The 21437-nt window shown below is 47.9% G+C and overlaps 1 protein-coding gene across 4 annotated transcripts in view; it reads left to right on the top strand.

The window, feature by feature from the left end:
* The window catches only part of itpr2 (inositol 1,4,5-trisphosphate receptor, type 2), a 333090-nt gene that overhangs the window by 180069 nt on the left and 131584 nt on the right, over nt 1-21437 (top strand). For all 4 annotated transcript variants that reach the window (XM_072471852.1, XM_072471851.1, XM_072471850.1 and 1 more), the window contains 8 exons: nt 1224-1313; nt 3691-3819; nt 3941-4063; nt 5816-6016; nt 6867-7118; nt 10045-10170; nt 11999-12127; nt 21281-21401. In XM_072471852.1, coding sequence (XP_072327953.1) covers nt 1224-1313; nt 3691-3819; nt 3941-4063; nt 5816-6016; nt 6867-7118; nt 10045-10170; nt 11999-12127; nt 21281-21401 — 1171 coding nt within the window. The remainder of the gene's footprint in view (nt 1-1223; nt 1314-3690; nt 3820-3940; nt 4064-5815; nt 6017-6866; nt 7119-10044; nt 10171-11998; nt 12128-21280; nt 21402-21437) is intronic.

Here is a 21437-nt window from a genome sequence, read left to right as displayed (position 1 = left end):
GTTCACGATAATTGGCCTCATTTTTAGGCTTTCAAGAAGGCTCCAAACAATGATCTATTGGGTGAATGGACACCGCCTTGAAATGTTTTTAAAACCTTTGAATTCAAATTTTTAAAAAATTTATGAAGAACTTGTTACTTTAACCTGATATGATTATCAAATGTTTCAGTATGTTTGTGATATAGTTTTCAGTTATGTAAATTTTGGGTTGCTGACAGGTGATGCATTGACAAGCTTGCTTTTTTGTATTAATGAAAATTGTTTTTATTTTCAGTTTGTACTCATCAAACTGCACCAATTTATCAACCTTAATACCCGCATATCAAGACATATTTTGAAGAAAATGTATTTTTTCAAATAACATTTTAAAGTATGATTCTGCCAGTTCATTCCAACATCAATGCACAATACCATCTACAAGATGCACTGCAGCAACTTGCCAAGGCTCCTTCGACAGCACCTTCCAAATCCGTGCCCTCTTCCACCTAAAGGATAAATGCAGCAGATACATGGGAATCCCACCACCTGCAAGTTCCCATCTAAGCCACACAACACCCTGACTTGGAAATATATCGCTGTTCTTTCACTGTCGCTGGGTGAGATTGTTAATGGTGCCACTGCCAGACATTTGCTGGGTTGAAACGAACCACATTTGTTTCTTCCCACCAAGCTCAGTTCTGAGAAATTGAGTGAACCTTGGCTCCTTCCCCCCCCTTTCCCCAAGTCAGTTCATATTGTGAGTTCAGTTGCTTTTCTTTTGAAAATGCACAACAACTCTTTGGGGAAATATCTCAGATGCTTGCTGAATACTCATGTGACTGGCATCTCCCGAGGCCCATAATCCCCCCCCCCCCCCCCTCAGCATCTCCCTGGACCATAATCCCCCCCCCTCCCACCCCTCAGCATCTCCCTGGACCATAATCTCACCCCCCCCCCCCCCCCAATCCCAGGGGCCCCAGGCCCTGGCTCCCTCCCCAGGGGCCTTACAGCATCCTCTCTCTCTTCTCCTCCCGCTTCCCCCTCCCCCTCCCTTTGGCTGCAGGTCCTCATGCCCTCACTATCTCCTCCCACATGGTTGTTGTCCATCCAGCTCCCTTAGTTAAACTCCCAAATTTACCGAGATTACCGTTGAACCAGAGAAGCACGGGTTTTTCTTGGGTAATATGTGCTTTCCTTGATGAGACAATCTGGCTGTCCTTTATTTATTAATTCTTTGATTGAAGGACCCGGGAATATTAAGCCCTGTGCAAGATGGCAACAAAAAACCACAAATAGACAGCAACAGCAGCAACAACTACAAGATTGTGAAGGAGGTGGGTAAATCTTGGTAAAGTGAGAGTACCATTTCGCCAGGAGTGATGCAGGCCCCGTTTTACATGAACATTCCAGCAGGTGTTTTAGGGCATCGGTTGGGGCCTTTCTCGAGAAAGTTTTCAGGAGCAGACCATATATTCTTTGGACTGAAACCTTCATACGTGTAATCTGCCAGAGATTACAGGGGACATTCATCACAACATGGAGGCAGAGGTTCTGATCTGAAGCTGTTGAACTCCGTGTTGAGTCTCGAAGACTGTAGAATGCCTAGATGAAAGATGAGTGGCGGGATTCTCCGTCCCACCAGCCCCTCGGGCGTAGCACGGCCCGCCAGCAGCGGGAACCTCCGTTCCGGCAGCATGGGGTTTCCCATTCCATCCAACGCTGTCGGGAAACCAACGGGCGTGAGTGAATCTTTGGATTTTCCTACCCTAGAGAGCTGTGGAAGCTCAACCATTGAGCATGCTGAAGACAAAAATGAGAAGATTTCTCAATATTAAATATATCAAGCGATATGGAGATTGTGCAGGAAAAATTATGTTCAGTTAGAAAATCAGCCCTGATCTAGTTGAATGGCATACCCCTGTTCCTATCTCCTGTGTTTCCGACATCCTGCAAATTGTCACAATCAGACTATTATATTCAGACTCGACCCAATACATTTACCTACAGGTGAGGGAAAACAGAGTTCAAAAAAACACAAGTTAGAGATGGTGAAAAATCATGTATTCAATACGTTCACAGAGGGTTAAACCACCTTCTCTTCTCCACAATTGATTCACTCTGCAGTCCAATAACATATGAAAATGTCGGGAATGAAAAGAACAGCTGGTTCTTCAAGCCAGCCCCATGCTCCTGATCGTGCCCAGAGAATCATGATGAGACACCCCCAACTGCTTTCCACACCCACGGCCTCATCTGGGCAAATAAAAAAAACAGAGAAAAACTGTGGGGTAGCACAGTGGTAATACTGCTCCCTCGCAGCGCCAGGGACCTGGGTTCAATTCCGGCCTTGGGTGACTGTCTGTGCGGAGTCTGCACTTTCTCCCCGCGTCTGCGTGGGTTTCCTCCAGGTGCTCCGTGTTTCCTCCCACAGTCCAAAGATGTGCACATTAGGTGGATTGGCCATGCTAAAATTGCCCCTTAGTGTCCAAAAAAGATGTGTAGGTTAGGTTAAGGGGTATTGGGATAGGGCGGGGGACTGAGCTTGGTTGGGGTACTCTTTCAGAGGGTCGGTGCAAACTTGATGGGCCAAATGATTCTGTGAAACTTGGTGCCGGTAAGGGAGAAAATCTCTGGGGTATTTCTTTCCAACTCCCTCAAGAGCATTAAAATCCATTATGGGGTTCACATGCACCAATCCTTAACTGTTAATCCACTTACCCCCTATATGATGCCCCAGGCAAGAATCTTTCTTCCCTCTTGAAGACCACCAGAAAGTCAGCGCCCACCACACCAGCCTGCAGCCCATTCCAGAGGCTTGATATGCCCTGGGAATACAAGAGCTGCCCAATCTTCAGTCTTATTGTCTAACCTCTTGTCTCCCATTCTTTTAATAACTGACCAGTTGGGATACAGATTGGAGGGGGAGGGGGCGTGGCACAGTGGTAGTATACTGGACCAGTAACCCAGAGGCTCAGGCTAATGTTCTGGGGCATGGGTTTAAAACCCACCATGATAGCTGGTGGAATTTAAGCTCAATTAATAAATCTGGAATTTAAACTTAATCTCAGTAATGGTGATCATGAAACTATCATTGATTGTCATAAAAACCCATCTGATTCACTAATGTCCTTGAGGGAAGTAAATCTGGCGTCCTTACCTCGTCTGGCTGACATGTGACTCCAGACGCACAACAATATAGTTGACTCATAAGCACTCTCTGAAATGGCCCAGCAAGCCACTCCGGTCGAGGGTGGTTAGGGGTGGGCAAACTAAGTTGGTACAACCAGAGATGCTCATATCCCATGAATGACTAGCCCTTTCATTATTTTCTAAGCCTTCATCAAATCTATGTTCAGTGGATGTTGCTCTGAGGGACTGGACCCAGCTCTTGAAACCAATCTGAGTAAATAAAGTCCTTATGGAATCATAGAATTTACAGTGCAGAAGGATGCCATTCGGCCCATCGAGTCTGCACCAGCCCTTGTAAAGTGCACCCTACTTAAGTCCACACCTCCACCCTATCCCCGTAACCCAGTAACCCCACCTATGGTAGGAATGATACCCGCAAGACTTTATTTTAGACAAAATCTCTTTTCTAGACTTTGTGATATGATGTGCTGTACTTTCCATGTCAATTTCTCGGAGTTGCGACAAACCTTTTACGTTTCGGCCTAGTAACACCGTCTTGGGTGCTTACCTTCTCCGTTTCAGATCTTGATCCGACTTAGCAAGCTCTGCGTGCAGAGCATGAGGCGCAGCAGGAGTCAGCAGCAGCGCCTGTTGAAGAATATGGGGGCTCACATCGCAGTGTTGGACCTCTTGCAAATTCCGTACGACAAGGTAACTTTTCACTTGAACCAATTTGAATCTGTGAGATAGGTTTTCCGCGAGGAAAAACAACCTTGGCGGGATCTCACGGGAGCTCATCTTATTTGATTTGATTTTTATGTTTCCCATACAGACAGACAGCAAAATGAACGAAATTATGAACTTGGCCCATGGTTTTGTGCAGAATTTCTGTGCGGGAAATCCACAGAATCAGACCCTCCTCCATAAACATCTCAACTTGTTCCTCACCCCTGGTGTGAGTACCCTCCTGTGAAATGATATAATCTTTATCTGATATCATGATGCTCATACACACAATCACACTGTAATCTTCCTCGGATTGCATTCATGTATATTTACAGTAGTTGTGCACCTTTTAATTTGTTGCGTGTTTTTGATTTGACTGATCTTTTGTCACCTGCTATAAAGGTCAATCCATTTAAAAAGTCACGTTTAATGTGTAGTTGTTCAGTGTATATCCTCCAGTGCAGAAATCAAATGACTGTCCTATGACTTCAGTGCAGTACTGAGGGACTGCTGTCTGTCAGAGAGCTGCTTTTATATGGATTCTATTTGAGATGTCAAACTGAAGTCATGTCTGTCCTCGCAGGAGTACATATGGCAGGATTTAGGATACAGCAGGGAAAGATCTGCTGGTGTCCTGGTCATATTTTTCTTTCAATCAACATTAATAATATAGATCACCTGGCCATTTATTACGCTGCTCTTTGTGGGAGGTTAGCAAGACAGCTCGTCTCTCATTATTCTGCAGATTCCTGACGTACCCGAGGCATGGAATCTATCTCCTTTACATCGGAGACCTTGGGAGAGCTCCGTTCAGTAACGGTCTCCACAAACGAGGACCAAACCGAATGACATTTGTGGGGGTCACCCAAGGGATCGGAGCCCCCAGGTACATGCCCTTTGGGCAGGGTGGTACCCTGGCATTGCTGGTGCCACCCTGGCACTATCAAGGTGCCAAGCTGGCATTTTTCTGGTGCAGTGGCAATCTGGCAGGAGATGTCTTGCATGGGGGGTGGGGGTTTGCCGGGGTTTTTCCCCATAGTGTGTTGAGGCCTGGTGGGGGGGGCAGGAAGGGGAATCGGGGGTTGCTTCGGGGGCTCCAGAGATTGGGACTCCATTTAAAAACGGGGGCCTCAGTCGCGCGTACCCCGCAGAGGCTCCCTATCTAAAGCGAGTGCCGTTTTATAGCGTGTTTCTTGGCACTGCAAGTGCCTGTGAACACGCGGCTAAGTGCCCTCGTTGTGGAACTTTGTTCCCATATAGGTAAATCCCGCCCATTGTCTCCAACAAGCAGGTTGAAGAATTAGATGCGTGGCACGGAAGCATGGCACGGTAGCACAGTGGTTAGCACTGTTGCTTCACAGCGCCTGGGTCCCAAGTTCGATCCCCAGCTTGGGTCACTGTCTGTGCGGAGTCTGTACATTCTCCCTGTGCATGGTTGGGTTTCCTCCGGGTACTCCGGTTTCCTTCCAGAAGTACCGAAAGACGTACTTGTTAGGTGAATTGGACATTCTGAATTCTCCCTCTGCGTACCCGAACAGGTGCCGGAATGTGGCGACGAGGGGATTTTCACAGCAATTTCATTGGTGTTAACGTAAGCCTACTTGTGACAATAAAGATTATTATTATTATTATTATTAGAGGGGAGATAAGGAAACATGTTTTTCACCCAGAGGGTTGTGGGGGTCTGGAACTCGTTGCCTGAAAGGGTAGTAGAGGCAGAAAACCTCAACCCACTTAAAAGGTGACTGGATATTCACCTCAAGTGCCTTAACCTCCAGGGTTACAGACCAAACACTGTAGCTAGGTGGCTTTGGGAAATCTACGTCACTAGGAAATCTATGCACTCTGACTATAATTGAAATAATTCAGACTGTCGAAGATCTCTGTTTGCTCGGCTTTGTTTTTAGTTGGATGTGTACATGGCTGTGATTCGCCTGCATTCCGGGCTCTGGATATTGATGACTCTGCTCTGTTTCTGCAGCTCCTGGAAGTGGAAACAGTGCGCCACATTTTCCTAAACAACTACCACATCTGCAATGAGATCAGCGAGAGGGTGGTTCAGCATTTTGTGCACTGTATAGAGACGCACGGTCGACATGTGCTCTATCTTAAATTCTTGCAGACTATCGTAAAAGCAGATGGGAAGTATGTGAAGAAGTGTCAAGATATGGTCATGACCGAGGTAACCATGCACAACCAGCATTCAGTTGGGATGAAACTTCCGTTGAGATTTTCATAAAGAGATCACTAGTTACAGTTAGATTCTTTTTGAAATTCTGGAACGATGGGGAAATACTAGCTCTTTGGTTAATTGGTGGTTGTGACTACATTGATAATTTGCCAGCATATGATGTCATACGGAAACATTTTACTCACCAACTTTCCCAAACCCCAACTACTTGAGATTTTTCTTTGTTTGTTAACATGCTGCTTTGCCTGGCCCACTCATGCATTCCAAGTGTGTGCTGCAGAATGACGCTTCAGGGCAATACAAGATGGGTGGTAATACAGCTATGTTATTGGAGGTGATGGTTTTAAGATGAGGGGACGTACCACATCTTTCGATCCCATTCAGTAAATACTACAACCCCATCCCCTGGCCAGCCTTCTCCTTTAACCAAGGTTACCTTCAATAAAACAATTCGATCAACTGATTGCTCACCCGTTGCTATTTATGGGATCTTGCTAAGCATAGGTAGGCTGCCAGCTTGAAGCACTTCGCCCAAATTACTTTTTATTATATCTTGGAGAAGAGTTGTACTCCATAAGCTCATGTCTTTCATCCTGTGATAGATGGAGGTAGCATGGTGTCATGTATGGCCATGTATGTTTCATGTATAACCAGGGGCATCGATTGATTGGTTGAATGCCTTCATGATGAGGTATGAATACTTGTTACATTTCGCCAGCGTCGTTCATGTTTAACACAACAGGTCCAATCACTTTGGCTTTGCTTAAACATCTATATTATTACTAGAACGGGATGCTTTGCAGTGGCTTTTGTCAATTATTTGCCTGTATGTTATTTGCAGTTGGCTAACGGGGGCGAGGATGTGCTGGTGTTTTACAATGACCGGGCATCCTTCCCACTCCTTTTACAAATGATGGCATCAGAACAAGACCGTTGCGATGAGAATGGAGCCCTGAATTACCACATCACTCTGGTCGAGCTACTGGCAGCCTGCACCGAGGGCAAGAACGTGTACACGGAAATCAAATGTAATTCCCTGCTACCCTTGGATGACATAGTGCGAGTGGTCACACATGAGGACTGCATACCTGAGGTAAAGTTGAGCTTTTATCAGTTTTTGAGACAGCAGATTTTCACTAGCAGCCATGCGTTGTGCGAGGTGACTGTCGCGGTGTTAGTTGACCCTTTTGAGGTCTTGATGAGGAAGCCGAGAGGAGATTTGTTTGAGGTGTTCAAAATCATGAAGGGTCTTGACAGAGTAGGCAGGGAGAAACTGTTCGCACTCGTGAAAGGATCGAGAACAAGAGAGCACAGATTTAAAGTAATTAGTAAAAGATACAAAATTGATATGAGGGGAAACTTTTCTTCCGTAGTGGGTGGTTAGGGTCTGGGCAATGGCTGCGAGTGTGGTGGAGGTAGATTCAATTGAATCATTCAAACGAGAATTAGACTTGTCTGAAAAGGAAGAATGTGCAGCGTTTTGAGGAGAAGCAGGAGATTGGCACTAAGGGCATTGCTCATTCGGAAAGTGGGTGCCGACTAGATGGACCGAATGGCCTCTTGCGCTTTACCAATTCTGTGAAAATTGAACCGGATGGGCCTCTTTCTCCATCAATGGGCAGGGCTGAGGGATGACCTAATTAAGGTCTTTGAGACTATGAAAGTGTTCAATGGGGTAGACATGGAGAAGATGTTTCCACTTGCAGGTTAGTCCAAAGCTAGGGGCTTTAAATGCAAGGCCCAATAGAGAATTCTTTAACCAGAGAATGGTAAGAATTTGAACTCACTACCACAAGGAGTAGCTGAGGTGAATATATGAGGGGAGGCAGTGGCGCATTGGTATTGTCGCTGGGTTGGTAATCCAGGGAGCCAGGGTAATGCTCTGGGGACCTGGATTCAAATACCATCATGGCAGATAGTGAAATTTGAATTCAATAAAAATCTGGAATTAAAAGTCTAAAAATAACCATTGTCGATTGTTGCAAAAATCCATCTGGTCTACCAATGTCCTTCAGGAAGGAGATCTGCCGTCCTTACCTGGTCTGGCCTACATGTGACTCCAGATCCACAGCAATGTGGCTGACACTTAAATGCCCTCAGGGATGGGCAATAAATGCTGACCCAGCCCATGGACAATTTTAAAAAAATGCATTTAAGGGCAACTCAATATGTATTTGGGGAAGAAGGGAATGGCAAGGGATTCACTGGGAGCATGTTCATGTGGAGGATAATACTCGCTATAGCCCGATGGGCCGAGTGGCCTGCTCTGGGCTGTAAATTCAGTGTAACTGTTCCACCCTGTTCAAACTTTCTCAAACTTATTAACTTATTTTAAGCTGTCGTGTGTTTATAGAATTTTGCAGAAGTCATATTTCATTAAATAATTGAAATGCAAAGTTATTCTCCATTCAATCACCAATATAATTGAATTAACCACTTTCTTGAGGTGCCTCTGTGCCCTCAGCACCCCTTACCCCATCACCCACTCTCTGCTTCCATGTAGATAGCCTGCAAAGGCAAATTTGGGACATTTTGGCTGTGTCACTACTTTGCGCCACTAGAATTGTGCCTACTAAGGCACTGAAGAATTTCTAGGAGCTTGATGCTAGCCATATACATACTGAAGCAGGTCAGAGGCAAGGCATCCTGTGGTGAGTCACTCCCCTCCTGACTGCCCAAAGCCTGTCCAACATCTGAAGGACACCAGTGAAGAGTCTGATGGAATGCTCTCCACTTGCCTGGATGAGTGCAGCTCCATCAACACTCAAGAAGCTCAACATCTTCCAGGCCAAAGCAATCTGCTTGATAGGCACTCCACCCAACACCTTCAATATTAATTCCCCCCACCATTGACGCACAGCAGCAGTGTGTCCAACCTATGAGATGCACTGCAAACACTCACCAAGGTTCCTTTGACAGCAGATTTCAATCCTGGGACCTATAGCAACTAGAAGGACAAGGGAAGCAGATACCTGGGAACACTACCACCTGGAAGTTCCCCTCCAAGTCACTCACCATCCTGAGTTGGAAATATATCTCAGTGCCTTTTACTGTCACTGGATCAAAATCCTGGAGCTCCCTCCCTAACAGCACTGCGAGTGTACCTACACCACATGGGCTGCAGTGGTTCAAGCAGGGAGCTCACCACCACCTTCTCCAAAGCCAATTAAGGTTGTGCAATAGATTCTGGCCTAGCCAGCAACAACTACATCCCATGAAAACAAAATCCCTGTTTGCTGATACTGGAGATACTGACTTAGTATTTCCTGCATTTTCCGTTTTCATTTAATATTTCCAGCATCCACTGAGGAACATTCAGTGGTTTAATTGTTTGGTGTTCGATTTGGAGAGTCTGGTAACTGATCTATGAACACTGCTGGATTGGTTGTGCCTGCATGTTGACTTGGAGCTAAAGTGAACTGGGGCACAGAAGTTGCTAGAAACTGAGCTATAAGCTTGAGTATAGACATTTTAAAGGTATTTAATATATCTTTAAAGCACTACAAGTATATTTGTTGCACACCTCAAAGGTAACATCATCTTTGAATTTGTTCTGAGGTAAATAACACACATTAAATATATAGCAAGTCACAAGTACATTAGACACAGTGTTATGCCTTGCTTTGGTAACGTTACTACCTGGCTTGCTGTCTGACAAGGAATTTTCCTATCTATGGAAATGTCCTGTGCTTGGGTAGCTGATCGGATGGGACGTGGTGGGCAGGAGCATAACAATAACATCAACGTTCCCCAGACGGGAAGAATTGAACCCAATCCTGCCGACTCTCCATTGAACCCTGCTGATCAGCACATTTGGGCGGATATCAGGTGATGGCTGGAGTTTTCGCTACTGAGCTGACCTTTATGGTCCTTGCAGCTTGAGAATGAAGGACTACTTGGGGCAGAGAAAGGAGCCAGGAGAAACCTCTTCTCTCTGATATCAGCCACATTTTAGTATGTTGTGCAGTTCCTTGGTGAAATGCATGGAGAAAAAGATACATTTTATTTGCCCCTCACAGGTGAAGAGAGCATATGTGAATTTTGTGAACCATTGTTACGTGGACACGGAAGTGGAGATGAAGGAGATTTACACAAGCAACCACATCTGGAAGCTCTTTGAGAATTTCATTGTTGACATGGCTCGGGTAAGTCTTGTAAAGTTTGCATCAGTTCCAGTAGATATCAAAAATGAACTGAAGATTGAATCTCCCTTTCAATATGAAGCACTTAATTTGGCCATCTTTAGATCTGTTCAAAAGACTGAAATAAAAACAGAAGGTGCTGAGAAAACTCAACTTGTCTGGCAGCTTCTGTGGAGAGAGAAACAGAGTTAACACTTGGAGTCCAATATAACTGTTCTTCAGAACCAACAAATCCGTTTTTGAGTCTGACATGACTGTTCTTCCGAAGAAGACTGTTTTTCTCTCTCCACACCTGCTGCGTTTTCCATTTTTATTTCCGGTCTCCAGCATCCGCGGTATTTTGCTTCTCTTCTAATGTTAAAAATACCGTTCGTTTGTGAGAATCTTCGGCGCTGCGAGGGTAAATCAACGCAGCCTTGGTAAAGTATTGTAAGATAACACGGCCAAATAAATATCAATTGGATTGTAAACCTTTGACAACCCAGATGCTGAATTTTATTTGTAACATCTAAATTACGCAGTTTTCTATTTTTGATATCTGCAGACAAATAATTGCATCTCGTTGTATTTGAAGTAAGGGAGATCCTTGAGCCAGATTTCAGAAAAAGAAGGATGTTTAAGTTTTCTCCCATTAAAAACATTCTCCTTTTCTTTAGAAATGGCTGCTGTAAAATAATGAGGGACAGATTAGTCCTTCAGCAGAAGTGTGAAACTGGGAGTGAATAACTGGCCTGTTGTTTTACACCCTACCTGATGTTCCTTTCCAGCAATCACAATGTAATTTGATGGTAGCCTTCTTGCTTTGAATGTGTGGCGTTCAAAACCCACTCCAGAGCCTAGGCTGAGCCTGCGGTGCAGTACTGAGGGAGTGCTACACTGTTGGGAGCGCTGTCTTTTGGGTGAAAGGTTAAACCGCCCCTCAGGTGGACATAAAAGATTCATCAGCACTCTTATGGGGACCATGAATTGAATTCAGTTTGAATCTGAATTGTTTTTTAGAGCCAGCAAGGAGATGGACTGAGGGCTTTCCCTGTCCGCTCTGCGCATTGGCTGCGTAACTCCTGGGGCTGGTTTAGCACAGGGCTAAATCACTGGCTTTGAAAGCAGACCAAGGCAGGCCAGCAGCACGGTTCAATTCCCGTACCAACCTCCCCAAACACGCGCCGGAATGTGGCGACTAGGGGCTTTTCACAGTAACTTAATTTGAAGCCTACTTGTGACAATAAGCGATTTTCATTTTCATTTTTAAAAAAATGAAGGAACATCAAAAATCCACTAGTACTACTTTTTTTTTTTAATTCTCCGTATCTTGGCCAACATTTACCCCTTTGGCAACATCACTAAGATACAGATTATCCCAGTAATTCCCAACTTACTGTTTGTGGGAGCTTGCTCTGTACAGTTTGGCTGTCACGTTTCCTACATCACGATTCTGTTGATCGCACTTCATTGGCTGCATGTTGCTTTGGAGGCTGTGAAAGGCACTACATAAATGCAAGTTGCTCTTTTTTTGAAGTGGAATAGAAAATGGAGTGCGGTATCAGACCAGCCCTCCCCGTGTCCCAACACCGCTCCCCCCCCCCCCCCCCATTTTGTTTGACCCCTCACATTGTTGTTTGTTCCATGATGCTGCTGCATGTTTCAAGGGATTAAGGTTCTTTTATTCTATGGTTGTGCCTTTAGTGTGACAAATTTTAGCAATTCACTTGAGCAAAGTTTGGTTTGTCCTAGTACCCTTTTAGTTCACCTGTGACTTGACTGTTTAATTCAACCTCCGCCCTGACTGAACCATTTGAGTTTAACTGATCTTTAACTGGATGTTTTGATGAAGGTTTGCAACTCCACAACTGATAGGAAGCATGCTGATACTGCGTTGGAGAGATATGTGACGGACACAGTAATGAATATCATCAGTGGCTTCTTCAGCTCTCCGTTCTCCGATAACAGCACAAGTCTTCAAGTAAGTCACCTCTGTCTCTATACATTTTCAGTTCGCTGGATTAGACATTCCTCAGCATTTGGGGCTGTCCAATGACCATCTCTGACTCACTGAGCATCTTGCATTTCTGAAATCTTTTTCCTCAATTTCCATATTAAGGGCAAAGTTCGTGGTCACAAAGCAAAATGGATAATCCATTCTAAATAGACATTGGGCAATGTTTGCATCACACATGTTTGCTTCATAAATTCTTGCCAGGTGGTCGGCGCTAACGAGGCTAATATTTATCAGCCATCTCTAAACCGAGGGGCTTGCTGGGCCGCTTCAGGTGGTAGTTAAGAGTCAACCATATAGGGCCTGTGACTGGAGTGTAGGCCAGACCGGGTAATGACAGCAGATTTCCATTCCTTTTTTTAAAAAATAATTTATATTAAGGTTTTCATAGAATATCAATAACAAAATGAAAAAGGAACCCAGCAGGGTTAAGTACAAAACACAGTCTAGAAAAACAACCCTCCATAATCCCCCGTACATAAATAATAAATTAACACCCCGACTTTACACAAAGCAAACATAGCAAATATATACACCCCCTCAGAGCTGCCATTAACCAATGTCTACCGTTCTGCCAGGAAGTCTAAGAACGGCTGCCACCGCCTAAAGAACCCTTGTACCGACCCTCTCAAGGCGAATTTCACCCTCTCCAACTTAATAAACCCCGCCATATCATTGATCCAGGATTCCACGCTTGGGAGCCTCGCATCCTTCCACTGACGAAGAATCCTCCGCCGGGCTACCAGGGACGCAAAGGCCAGAATTCCGGCCTCTTTCGCCTCCTGCACTCCCGGCTCCTCTGCCACCCCAAATATTGCGAGCCCCCAGCCCGGTTTGACCCTGGATTCGACCACCCTCAACACCGTCCTCGCTACGCCCTTCCAAAATTCCTCCAGCGCTGGGCACGCCCAGAACATATGGGTGTGATTTGCTGGGCTCCCTGAGCATCTAACACACCTGTCCTCTTCCCCAGAGAACCGGCTCATCCTTGTCCCGGTCATGTGTGCCCTGTGCAGTACCTTAAACTGTATGAGGCTGAGCCTCGCACACAAAGAGGAAGAGTTCACCCTCCCTAGGGCATCTGCCCACGTCCCTTCCTCAATCTCCTCTCCCAACTCCTCATCCCACTTACCTTTCACCTCCACCACCGAGGCCTCCTCCTCCTCCTGCATCACCTGGTACGTTTCCGAGATCTTTCCCACTCCCCCGAGAGCACCCTGTCCTGTACTGTGTGTGGCAGCAGCCGCGGGAATTCCACCACCTGCCGCCTGGCAAATGCCCTTACCTGTAAATATTTAAATGTGTTCCCCGGGGGGGGGCCCGTACTTCTCCTCCAGCTCACCCAGGCTCGCGAACTTCCCGTCCACAAACGGGTCCCCCAACCTTCGTATCCCTGCCCTGTGCCACCCCGAAAACCCTCCATCTGTTCTCCCTGGGAGGAACCGGTGGTTCCCCCGTATCGAGGTCAACACCGAAGCCCCAACTTCCCCCCCTGTGCCGCCTCCACTGCCCCCAGATTTTGAGGGCAGCCGCCGCCACTGGGCTTGTGGTATACCTCATTGGAGGGAGCGGCAGCAGCGCCGTTGCCAGCGCCCCCAGACTCGTACCCACACAAGACGCCATCTCTAGCCTCTTCCATGCAGCCCCCTCCCCCTCCATCACCCACTTGCGCACCATCATCGCATTGGCGGCCCAGTAGTACCCACAGAGGATGGGCAGCGCCAGTCTCCCCCCTATCTCTACTCCATTCCAGGAACACCCTTCTCACTCTCGGAGTCCCTCACGCCCACACAAATCCCATTATACTCCTGTTGACCCGCCTAAAAAAGGCCTTCGGATAAACACGGTGAGGCACTGGAACAGGAACAAAATCCTTGGGAGCACCGTCATTTTGACTGACTGCACCCTACCCGCCAAGGACAGCGGCAACGCGTCCCACCTCTTGAACTCCTCCTCCATTTGCTCCACCAGCCTTGTGAAATTAAGCCTATGCAGGGCCCCCCAGCTCCTGGCCACCTGGATCCCCAAATACCTGAAGCTCCTCTCTGCCCTTTTTAGTGGGAGCTCGCCAATCCCCCTCTCCGGGGTACTGGGTGAACCACAAACAGCTTGCTTTTTCCCATGTTGAGCTTGTACCCCGAAAAATCCCCGAATTCCCTAAGGATCCTCATTACCTCCGGCATTCCCCCCACCGGGTCCGCCACATATAGCAGCAAATTGTCCGCGTAGAGCGACACCCTATGCTCTTCCCCACCCCGCACCAACCCCCTCCAGTTCCTCGACTCCCTCAGTGACATAGCCAGGGGTTCAATCGCCAGTGCGAAGAGCTGGGGGGACAGGGGGGACCCCTGCCTCGTCCCTCGGTGCAACCGAACGTACTCGGACCTCCACCTGTTTGTGGCCACACTCGCCATTGGGACCTCATACAACAGCCTAACCCACCTGACAAACCCCTCACCAAACCCAAACCTCTTCAGCACCTCCCACAGGTACCCCCACTCTACCCTATCGAAGGCTTTCTCAGCGTCCATCGCCGCCACCATCTCCGCCTCCCCCTCCCTCGCCGGCATCATGACAATGTTCAAAAGCCTCCGCACATTCACGTTCAACTGCCTCCCCTTCACGAACCCCGTCTGGTCTTCGTGAATGATCTGCGGCACACAATCCTCAATCCTCGTGGCTAAGACCTTCGCCAGCACCTTGGCATCTACATTTAGCAAGGAAATCGGTCTGTAAGACCCACACTGCAGGGGATCCTTGTCCCGCTTCAGGATCAAGGAGATTAGTGCCCGGGACATCGTCGGGGGCACAGCCTCCCCCCTCCCTTGCCTCATTGAAGGTCCTAACTAGCAACGGGCCCAATAGGTCCATATATTTTTTATAGAATTCGACCGGGAAACCGTCCGGCCCCGTTGCCTTCCCCGCCTGCATGCTCCCTATTCCTTTGGTCAGCTCCTCCAGCCCAATTGGGGCCCCCAGTCCCGCCACCAGTCCCTCCTCCACCTTTGGAAACCTCAATTGTTCCAGGAAGCGGCCCATCCCTCCCTCTTCCCGTGGGGGCTCAGATCGGTACAATTCCTCGTAAAAGTCCCTGAAGACCCCATTGATGCCAACCCCACTCCGCACCAAACTCCCTCCCCTGTCCTTAACTCCCCCAATCTCCCTAGCTGCGTCCCACTTCCGAAGCTGATGCGCCAGCATCCGGCTTGCCTTTTCCCCATACTCGTAAATCGCCCCCTGGGCCTTCCTCCAGTACACCTCCACCTTCCTGGTGGTCACCAGGTCGAATTCGGCCTGGAGGCTGCGCCTCTTCCTCAACAATCCTTCCTCGGGCACCTCCGCATACCTCCTGTCTACCCTCACCATCTCCCCCACCAACCTCTCCCTCTCCCCCCGCTCCCTCCTCTCCTTGTGGGCCCTATTGGAGAGCAGCTCTCCCCTCACCACCGCCTTCAGCGCCTCCCATACCATCCCCACTCAGACCTCCCCGTTATCGCTGGTCTCCAGGTACCTCTCTATACTTCCTCGGACCCGCTCGCTCACCTCCTCGTCTGCTAACAGCCCCACCTCCAAGCGCCACAATGGGTGCTGGTTCCTCTCCTCCCCCAGCTTTAAGTCCACCCAGTGCGGGGCGTGGTCCGAAATGGCTATCGCCAAATACTTGGTATCCTCTACTCTCGCTATCAGCGCCCTACTCAAAATGAAAAAGTCGATTCGGGACTAAGCCTTATGGACATGTGAGAAGAATCAAAATTCCCTAGCCCCCAGCCTTGCAAATCTCCAAGGGTCCACCCCTCCCATCTGGTCCATAAAACCCCTCAGCACTCTAGCCACCGCTGGCTTCCTACCCGTCCTAGACCTGGAGCAATCCAGTGCCGGATCCAGCACCGTGTTAAAGTCTCCCCCCATTATCAGGCCCCCCCACACTTCCAAGTCTGGGATCCGACCCAACATACGCCGCATAAAACCCGCATCGTCCCAGTTCGGGGCATACACATTGACCAGTACCACCCTCTCTCCCTGCAACTTACCACTTACCATTACGTACCTACCGCCATTATCTGCCACAATGCTCGCGCCTCGAATGACACCTTCTTTCCCACCAAGATCGCCAACCCTCGATTTTGGCATCCAGCCCCGAATGAAACACCTGACCTACCCACCCTTTCCTCAGTCTTACCTGGTCTGCCACCTTCAGGCGTGCCCCCCGGCTAGGACCCATCCTAGCTGATTTACTCCCCCCATTGCACTTCCGCAAGTCGGCTGACTCCTGCTGACCCCGGCCACTCCCGCCTCCCCTTCGACTCCTCCCATTGTGGACCCTCCTCTTCCGTTCCCCATCCGCAAGCTCTCCCCCTCCCCCTTCCATCCTAAGCGCGGGAAACAACCCTCGCTTCCTGGCCCCTCCCCCTCCAGTCTTCAGCGCGGGAAAAAACCCGCGCTTTCCACCTACCCAGCCCCACCACCTCTGACGCAGCTCCTTTCACAGGCCCAGTCCCCTCACCCCCGACTCGGGCCTCCCCCTCCCCCGCGGGGCCCCATCGCACCGCCGGCCATCCACCCCTGTTCCGTTTGCTTACCTGCCCCTCCAAGAGCCCCCCAACCAACCCAACCAGAACAGTGCCCAACCCGCCTTAACGACCCTCACCGACCAGAAAGAGAAAAACACAAAGAAAAAGAAACCAAGAGCAAAGGACCCCCCCCTTAAAAAGTAACATATCAACCGCAGTCCCCAATCGCCCATCCCGACCCTCAATCTGTGTCCAACCTCTCGGCCTGAACAAAGGGCCACGCCTCCTCCGGAGACTCAAAATAACGGTGCCGGTCCTTGTAGGTGGCCCACAGTCGCGCTGGCTGCAACATGCCAAACTTCACCCCCTTCCTGTGCAGCACCGCCTTCGCTCGATTGTACCCGGCCCTCCCCTTCGCAACCTCCGCGTTCTCCCACCTGCTGCTCCTCTCCTTCTTGGCCCACTTGAGCACACACTCCCGATCAGCGAACCGATGAAACCGCACCAGCACCGCCCTCGGAGGCTCGTTAGCCTTGGGCATCCTCGCCAGCACTCTATGGGCCCCTTCCAGCTCCAGGGGCCCCTGAAAGGACCCCGCTCCCATCAGCGAGTTCAACATGGTGACCACATAGGCCCCCACGTCTGGCCCCCCCAGCCCCTCCGGGAGGCCCAGAATCCGCAGATTCTTCCGCCTCGACCGATTCTCCATCTCCTCGAACCGCTCCTGCCATTTCTTGTGGAGCGCCTCGTGCGCCTCCACCTTTACCGCCAGGCATAAGATCTCGTCCTCGTTGCCGGAGATCTTTTGTCGGGCCTTACAGATCGCCACCCCCTGGGCCGTCTGTGTCTCCAGCAGCTTATCAATAGAAGCCTTCATCGTCTCTAGCAGGTCTGCTTTAATCTCTATGAAGCAGCGCTGGATACCCTCCTGTTGCTTCTGCGCCCACTGCATCCAGGCTGCCTGGTCTCCGCCCGCCGTCATTTTGTTCTTCCCTCGCACCTTCTTCAGGTCCACCACCACCTTTTAAGTCGCCCCGCTCCTAGTAGAAGCCATATACCATCGGGGAATTGTTATAATCTCCTTCCCACACCGGGAAACGTCGAAGAAGTGCCGTTGTGGGCCCTGAAAAGTGCCCAAAAGTCTGTTTTTGCGGGAGCCGCTGAATGTGCGACTTAGCTCCGCATAGCCGCAACCGGAAGTCTCCAGATTTCCATTCCTAAAGGACCTTTGTGCCCCAGTTCGTTTTTTTCGACAACCCGACCACATCATGATCACTTTTCCCTTTAGAAGATTTCCAGCTTTTAACTAAATTCAAATTCACAAGCTGGCAAGATGGGGTTTGAACTCTCATTCTCTGGGTATCATCGAATGGTTACAGCACAGAAGGATACTATTCAGTCCTTCATAAGAGCAAAGCGCCGAGTTTCACTCCCCCACCATTCCCCACAACCTTGCATTTTTGTCTCTTCCTATAATTAGCTGATGATCTTTTGAATTTGTTTCCATCAAACTCTCAGTTCCATGCATTTCTAATCCAAACACTTGCCGGGCAGAAAGATTTTCCCCTCAAGTCGCTGTTGCATCTCTTGCCAGTCAGTTTATATTGGTGTCCTCTGGTTCTTCATCCTTCCATTGATGGGAGCAATTTCTCCCTATTTACCTTAGCCAGGCCCCTCAGGATTTTGAACACCTCTTCAAGCTCCTCTTAATCTTTTCTTCTCCAATAAGAATTGCCCCAGCTTCTCCAATTTATCGACACAACTGATTCTCCTCATCCCTGGAACCAGTCTCTTGAATCTTTACTGCACTCTTTCTAATGCCTTCACATCCTTCCTAAAGTGTGGGGCCCAGAATTGGATGCAATACCCCAATTAAGGCCAGTGCTTTAATCAGGTTTATCCTAATTCCTTTGCTCTTGTATTCTATGCCCTTATTAATAAAACTAGTGTACTGTATGCCTTTTTAACTGTTCTCTCTTTGGATTTTCAGAAGGCTTTCGACAAAGTCCCACATAAGAGATTAGTGTGTAAAAGTAAAGCGCACGGGATTAGGGGAAGTCTATTGAGATGGATAAAAAATTGTTTGGTAGATGGGAAACAAAGTGTAGGAATGAACGGGTCTTTTTTCAAATAACAGGGAGTTGCTAGTGGGGTACCGCAGGAATTGATGCTGGACCCTAGCTATTCACTATATGTATTATGTATATATATATATTGATTTAGATGAAGGAACCAAATATGATTTCTCCAAAGTTGGGTGGGAGGGTGAGCTGTGAGGTGGATCCAGAGACCTCGCATTGCGATTTAGACAAGTTGAGTGAGTGGGCAAGTGAATGGCAGATGCAGTATAGTTTGGATAAATGTAAGGTTATCCACTTTGGTCGCAAAATTGGGAAGGCAGATTATTATCTGAATGGCCACAAATTAGGAGAGGAGAATGTGCAATGAGACCTGAGTGTCCTTGTACACCAGTCGCTGAAAGTAAGCATGCAGGTACAGCAGGCGGTAAAGAAGGCATATGGTACGTTGGCCTTCATAGCGAGAGGATTCGAGTGCAGGGGCAGGGGTGTATTGCTGCAATTATACAGGGTCTTGGTGAGGCCATACCTGGAATATTGTGTGCATTTTGGTCTCCTTATCTGAAGTAGGATGTTTTCGCAATAGTGAGTGCAGCGAAGGTTTACCAAACTGATTCCTGGGATGGCAGGACTGATGTATGAGGAGAGTTTGAGTCGGTTAGGATTATATTCGCTGGAGTTGGGAAGAATTACGGTGGATCTCATAGAAACCTATAAAATTCTAATAGGACTAGACAGGGTAGATGCAGGAAGGAATTTCCCAATGGTGGGTGTGTCCAGACCCTGGGGCCACAGTCTGAGGATACGGGGTAGACCATTCAGGACAGGTGAGGAGAAATTTCTTCACCCAGAGAGTGGTCGGCTTGTTGAATTCTCTACCACAGAAAGCAGTTGAGGCCAAAACATTGTATGTTTTCAAGAAGCTGTTAGGTACAGCACTTGGGGAGAAGGGGATCAAAGGATATGGGGGGGAAGGTGGGAACAGGTTACGGAGTTGGATAACAGCCATGATCATAATGAATGGCAGAGCAGACTAGAAGGGTCAAGTGGCCTCCTCCTGTGCATATTTTCTATGTTTCCATATTTCTGTGTTTCCATGTTTCAATGATTTGTGCCCATATACACCCTCGGCTCCTGCACCTCTGTTAGAATTGTAACCTTTATTTTATTCTGTCACTCCACATTTTTCCGACCAAAATGGATCACTTCAAACTCCCCTGCATCAAATTTAATCTGCCACTTTTCCACTCTTTCCACTAACCTATGTCCTTTTGAACTTCGACATTATCCTCCTCACAGTTCATAATTCTTCCTGGCAGGGAGGCACGATTGCACAGTAGTTAGCACTGCTGCATCACAGCACCAGCCCGCGTCTGCGTGGGTTAGCTCTGAGTGCTCCAGATTCCTCCCATTGTGCAGGTTAGATCGATTGGCCATGCTACGTTGTCCCTTAGTGTCCAAAGATGTACAAGTTAGGTGGGCCGGTACAGACTTAATGGGCTGAATGGCCTCCTTATTCAAGTAGAAATTCTGTAGTTCTATGGTTCCCATGTTTTGTATCATCCTTAGGTTATTAATATGTATCAAGAAAAACAAGGATCCTAACACCAACCTCTGGGAAACCCCACTGTATACATTCCTCCAGCCCAAAGAACAACCATTCTACATTACTCAACTTACAAACCTGGTGACTGTAGTTATTGGGCGGCCCAGGGCCAAAGATTTTGGGAATTTTTACAAGAATTATTGGTTAATTCATTTGTGTCGGGTCTCCGCTGCATGTGGGCCTAGAATTGACCATGCACTAGCCCAGGTTGGCATAACACCATTCACACCAGCATAGAGACCACTCCGACTGAAACACCAGTGCTGGCACAAGGCCAAATAGCCCCCATTCACTCCATCCATTCCAGAATTCTAAGCTACAAGATACAATCTTGATTAAATAGTTGTGACCAAGCCCTACCTAATCATTTGGCTGTTGCATTTGCATACGGCAAATGTTTTATCCATGTTTTATCCTTGTGGGATAAAACGGGATGGGTGATTGTGCCCAGCATTTGTCTGGCCACCCAAAGGATATGTTAAACCAGGGATTTCTAGTGATAGGAAGCAAAGCAGCATTAATATTTGTGGAAAAGACGTTGCTGTTTGAAGATTTATGCCCATTTATCCTCACCGTTTAACTTTGTGCATTACAAAATCCTTGGCTGGCATGGGACATCCTGCTGTTTATGTCATCATGGCCTCCTGATCTGTGTTTGAGTGGGCGAGTTAGATCCTGTTTGATCAGAGCTTGGCATGTCTTATAGATCAGCACAGAATCCGTTTGGTGTCTTTAGAACCATTAAAAATAACATATAGAAACCGGGGCCGCATCTCCAACTTGGAAATCAATTTAACCCCTGTTCAAAATTGCACCCAATTTCACTGCCTCAGGTCTGCAATAGAGCTACTTATCAGAGGAATATACCAAGTATTATTCAGGAAAATGTTTATAATGTTTTTTTCACATTTCTTCATGTCTGCAGACGCACCAGCCAATATTTATTCAATTGCTGCAGTCTGCCTTTAGAATTTACAACTGCACTTGGCCAAACCCATCGCAGAAGTCATCAGTGGAGTCCTGTATTAAGACCTTGGCTGAAGTTGGTAAGTTAGCATCTCGAGAAAGGTTGGCTGTTTGTT

This window comes from Scyliorhinus torazame, chromosome 13 (genome assembly GCF_047496885.1).
Source record: "Scyliorhinus torazame isolate Kashiwa2021f chromosome 13, sScyTor2.1, whole genome shotgun sequence".
NCBI classification, from domain to species: Eukaryota; Metazoa; Chordata; class Chondrichthyes; order Carcharhiniformes; family Scyliorhinidae; genus Scyliorhinus; species Scyliorhinus torazame.
Note: the sequence above shows the minus strand (reverse complement) of the source record. Positions and strands in the feature narration are given on the sequence as shown.